This window comes from Oreochromis niloticus, linkage group LG5 (genome assembly GCF_001858045.2).
Source record: "Oreochromis niloticus isolate F11D_XX linkage group LG5, O_niloticus_UMD_NMBU, whole genome shotgun sequence".
Taxonomy (NCBI): Eukaryota; Metazoa; Chordata; class Actinopteri; order Cichliformes; family Cichlidae; genus Oreochromis; species Oreochromis niloticus.
The window spans coordinates 21044280-21049380 of NC_031970.2; the positions used below are offsets into that span (position 1 = coordinate 21044280).

General features: G+C 48.7%; 1 protein-coding gene across 1 annotated transcript; it reads left to right on the forward strand.

Annotated features, from left to right (window-relative positions):
• Positions 1 to 2239: 2239 nt before the first annotated feature.
• On the forward strand, positions 2240 to 4836 carry LOC102081528 (zinc finger BED domain-containing protein 1). The gene is made up of 2 exons (XM_013267774.3): positions 2240 to 3236; positions 3518 to 4836. The coding sequence occupies exons 1-2, from the start codon at positions 2294 to 2296 to the stop codon at positions 4543 to 4545; spliced, it is 1971 nt and encodes a 656-aa protein (XP_013123228.2). The 5' UTR covers positions 2240 to 2293; the 3' UTR covers positions 4546 to 4836.
• Positions 4837 to 5101: the final 265 nt, after the last annotated feature.

The window sequence follows — 5101 nt, forward strand, 5'->3', positions numbered from 1 at the left end:
GTCACCTCTCTGGTGGGGAAGGAGCCTGAGTTAGTGCGTGAGGTTGAGAGGTACCGGCTAGATATAGTCGGGCTCACCTCTACGCATGGCTTGGGCTCTGGAACCAGTCTCCTAGAGAGGGGCTGGACTCTGTCTCAGTCTGGAGTTGCCCCTAGTGAGAGGCGGCGGGCTGGGGTGGGTATTTTAATATCCCCTCGGCTTGCTGCCGGTACGTTGGGGTTTTTCCCGGTGGATGAGAGGGTTTGTTCCCTGCGCCTTAGGGTCGGGGAAAGGGTCCTGACTGTCATCTGCGCTTATGCGCCGAGTGGCAGTTCAGAGTACCCAGCCTTCTTAGAGTCCCTCGGGGGGGTGCTGGAGGGTGCCCTACCGGGAGACTCTGTTGTCCTGCTGGGAGACTTCAATGCTCACGTGGGTAACAACAGCGAGACCTGGAGGGGCGTGATTGGGAGGAACGGCCTCCCTGATCTGAATCCGAGCGGTGTTTTGTTATTGGACTTCTGTGCAAATCACAGTTTGGCCATAACGAACACCTTGTTCGAACATAAGAGTGTCCATAAGTGCACGTGGCACCAGGACACTCTAGGCCGCAGGTCGATGATCGATTTTGTAATCGTATCACCAGACCTGCAACCATATGTTCTGGACACTCGGGTAAAGAGAGGGGCTGAGCTGTCAACTGATCACCACCTGGTGGTGAGTTGGATCAGGTGGCGGGGGAGGACGCTGGACAGACCCGGTGCACCTAAACGCATAGTGAGGGTGTGCTGGGAACGTCTAGCAGAGGCCCCAGTCCGCGAGATCTTCAACGCACACCTCCGGCAGAGCTTCAACAGCATTCCGAGGGAGACTGGGGACATTGAGTCCGAATGGACCATGTTGGTGGTTGGTGCCTGCCGTGGTGGTAATCCCCGAACCAAATGGTGGACACCAGAGGTGAAGGGAGCCACCAAGCTGAAGAAGGAGTCCTATCGGGCTTGGTTAGCCTGTGGGACTCCGGAGGCAGCCGACAGGTATCGACAGGCCAAGCGGAATGCGGCTCGGGCAGTGGCTGAAGCAAAAACTCGGGTGTGGGAGGAGTTCGGAGAGGCCATGGAAAAAGACTTTCAGACTGCCTCGAAGAGATTCTGGCAAACCGTCAGGCGTCTCAGGAGGGGAAAGCGGTGCTCTACCTGCACTGTGTATAGTGCTGGCGGAGCGCTGCTGACATCGACTGAGAAAATTGTCAGGCGGTGGAAGGAATACTTCGAGGACCTCCTTAATCCCACTGACACGTCTTCCGAGGAGGAAGCAGAGTCTGGGGATGAGGGGAGTGACCCGCCAATTTCCGGGGGCGAGGTCACTGAGGCAGTTAAACAACTCCTTGGTGGCAGAGCCCCTGGTGTTGATGAGGTCCGCCCCGAGTTCCTGAAGGCTCTGGATGTTGTAGGGCTGTCCTGGTTGACACGCCTCTACAATGTTGCGTGGAGATCAGGGGCAGTACCCCTGGACTGGCAGACCGGGGTGGTGGTCCCCATCTTTAAGAGGGGAGACCGGAGGGTGTGTTCCAACTACAGGGGGATCACACTCCTCAGCCTCCCTGGGAAAGTCTATGCCAGGGTGCTGGAAAGGAGAGTTCGTCCGTTAGTCGAACCTCGGATACAGGAGGAACAATGCGGTTTTCGTCCTGGTCGCGGAACACTGGACCAGCTCTTTATCCTCTCAAGGATACTTGAGGGTGCATGGGAGTTTGCCCAACCAGTCTACATGTGTTTTGTGGACTTGGAGAAGGCATTCGACCGTGTCCCTCGGGGTGTCCTGTGGGAGGTGTTGCGGGAGTATGGGGTGTCTGGCCCATTGCTACGGGCCATTCGATCCCTGTACAACCGTTGCAAGAGTTTGGTTCGCATTGCCGGCAATAAGTCGGACTTGTTCCCGGTGGGTGATGGGTTCCGCCAGGGCTGCCCTTTGTCACCGGTTCTGTTCATAATTTTTATGGACAGGATTTCTAGGCGCAGCCAAGTGGCGGAGGGCTTTCACTTCGGTGGCCTCAGAATCTCATCTCTGCTTTTTGCGGATGATGTGGTTCTGTTGGCTTCATCAGGTGAAGGCCTCCAGCTCGCACTGGAGTGGTTCGCAGCCGAGTGTGAAGCAGCGGGAATGAGGATCAGCACCTCCAAATCTGAGGCCATGGTTCTCAGCCGGAAAAGGGTGGAGTGCCCACTAGGGCTGGGCCATATTATACCGTTCACGGTAATACCGGTATAAAGTTCGGCAACGATAGGAAAATGAAATATCGCGATAGAATGTGGGCAAAATGCGCATGCGCAGTGCCTATGTTTACATACGCTCATACGCACATGGTAGAAAAAGTATGGCGGCAATGGAGGATGACACGGACGAAAGCGCATCTTTGAATGAAGCAGGTGAACCAGAACTGGTCAGTAAAAACGGTGCAACTTCGGTGGTGTGGAAGTGGTTTGGTTTTCGTCCATCGGATACCCACCAAAGCAGAATTTTTTGTAGAACGTGCAAGCGGGCCGTCTTGGCGAAGGGAGGAAACACAACAAACCTATTTCATCATTTGAAGCAGAAGCACTTCTTGGAGTACAAAAAAGCTGTTAAAGCACGTGAAGAGTTGTCCGCTTCAACTAGCGAGGTGGTGAGACCAAAGAAGATGACTCAACAAACAATCGACGTAGCTTTAAATAGCTGCACGCCTTATGACAAAAGTAACAAACGCTGGGGGGAACTAACTAATGCAGTGACACATTGTTTAGCCAGGGATATGATGCCTGTTCAGAGTGTGGAAAGAGAAGGTTTCAAAAAGATGCTTAAAACGTTCGATCCACGCTACAAGCTACCCACAAAGAAATACTTCTCTAAAGTCGCCTTGCCTGCTTTATATGAAGAGATCCGCACTGAGGTGTCAAATGCGTTATCTTCGGTGGAGTTTTTTGCGTCCACCACGGACATGTGGTCAAGCCGAACATCAGACCCCTACATGAGCCTCACAATACATTACGTGGACAAAGACTGGAAGCTACAAAACAAGTGCCTCGAAACAAGTTTTTTCCCCGAGGACCATACTGGGGAAAATATAGCCAGAGTCTTAAAAGAGTTCGTCAGCTCGTGGAATCTTCAGGAGGAAAAACAAGTGTGTGTGACGACAGACAACGGGGCCAACATTGTGAAAGCCGTCGCACTCAACAACTGGACCAGACTTTCATGCTTCGGACATCGCCTGCACATTGCAATAGGTAAGTTTTTTTGTTTTTTTTTGTTTTTTTGCAATAGGTAAGTTAATTATAACGCCAGATTAAGCACTTATTGTATTAGTTTAAATGATGGTAATAATACTGTTTGTGTTATTAGTCTCTGAATGTGGGTAGTTGTACTGCAAGATAGATATAGATATATATAGATATAGATGTGTGTGTGTGTGTGTGTGTGTGTGTGTGTGTGTTATACATAACTTAAATGTCACACATTCCACACCGCATTAATATCCTGTGTTTCCTTTTAAATGTATGTCTTTTAGAAAGAAGTGTGAAGGACCCAAGGATCGAACGAGCAGTTGGAGTGGGAAAGAAGATTGTTGCTGCTTTTGGCCACAGCTGGAAGCGCCAGCGAGCTCTGCAGGCTGCCCAAAAGGAACTGGGCCTACCAGAACACAAACTCATAACTGAATGTTGCACTCGTTGGGGTTCAAAGCAGAGAATGATCCAACGGCTGCTGGAACAAGAAAAAGCTATAACACAGGTTTTAGCTGCTGATAAAACCACAAGGCACCTCATGTTGACATGGCAAGACATTGAAGTACTTGACTCGGTCAGCACTGCATTGAGTCCACTCCTAGAGTTTACAGATGCTTTCTCTGCTGAAGAGTATGTAACCATTTCATGTGTTAAGCCTGTTCTTCAGATGTTTAACAATGACATGTTAAAAGTAAAAGAAGGCGACACTGAACTGACCAAAGACATCAAAACAGCAATACTTGACTACATGAACAAAAGCTACAAAGACAGTGTCACAGAGGGGCTTGTTAACATGGCTTCTTTCCTTGATCCACGGTTTCATACAGAATATTTCAGTGAGAGTGAAAGTGAAGCCATCAAAGTTCAAGTCATGAGTGAACTAGAGCATCTTGTCCCACACCAGGGTAGCACAGCCACATGTTTTTCAGAAACACCTCATACATCTACTGGTGACCAAACAAGTCAGGGAGCTGTTAAAAAGCAAAAGAAGAGTCTCGGGAGTTTTTTGAAGGGACCAGTTAGTGGCAAGATAGAGGTAACTGGAGAGAGGTTATCATCTGAACTGAGCAGTTATGTGAATAGTCCACCAGCAGACAGTGAGTGTGATCCTCTTTCTTGGTGGAAAGTTCACACAGTAAACTTTCCCCACATCAGCAGATTAGCTAGGAAATACCTCTGCATTCCAGCAACTAGCTCTGCATCTGAAAGGTTGTTCAGCACAGGTGGAAATGTTGTAACTTGTCAAAGGTCCTCCCTTAAGCCCGCATCTGTGAACATGTTAGTGTTTCTGACAAAGAATCTTAAAACTTGAAATGTAAAAAAAACTTCCAGGAGCAGTAGCATAATTTATCTATGTTTTTGTTTGTTTTGTATTTACTCAAGAGTTTGTGCAATATTATTATTTGACTTATTGATTTTGCACACTGCACTTTTGTTGCAAAGCACCTCCTATGTTTTGTGGATATACATGATTATGGATAACCATGTATATAACAGGATAATCACTGTTGAATTTTGTGTGGCTGTAATGCACGTTAAAATAAACAGCTGCTTGTTTAAACAAAAATAAATTGATGGGGTTTTTTTCCACTAATAAAGTTGTAGAGTTGTATTTTGTTTTGCGTCAGTTATATCGTCAGTTATATCGTTATCGCAAATTTTCAAATCTATATCGTGATAAATATTTTTGGCCATATCGCCCTGCCCTAGTGCCCACTCCGGGTCGGGGATGAGTTCCTGCCCCAAGTGGAGGAGTTCAAGTATCTCGGGGTCTTGTTCGCGAGTGATGGGAGAAGGGAGCCGGAGATCGACAGACGGATTGGTGCTGTGGCTGCAGTGATGCGGACGCTGCACCGGTCCGTCGTGGT

Excerpts from the sequence above, each read along its gene's own strand:
- LOC102081528 (XM_013267774.3), top strand. The coding sequence starts at position 2,294 with ATGCGCATGCGCAGTGCCTATGTTTACATACGCTCATACGCACATGGT. Across the intron at positions 3,237-3,517 it reads TCGCCTGCACATTGCAATAG|AAAGAAGTGTGAAGGACCCA; the intron begins GTAAGTTTTTTT and ends TATGTCTTTTAG.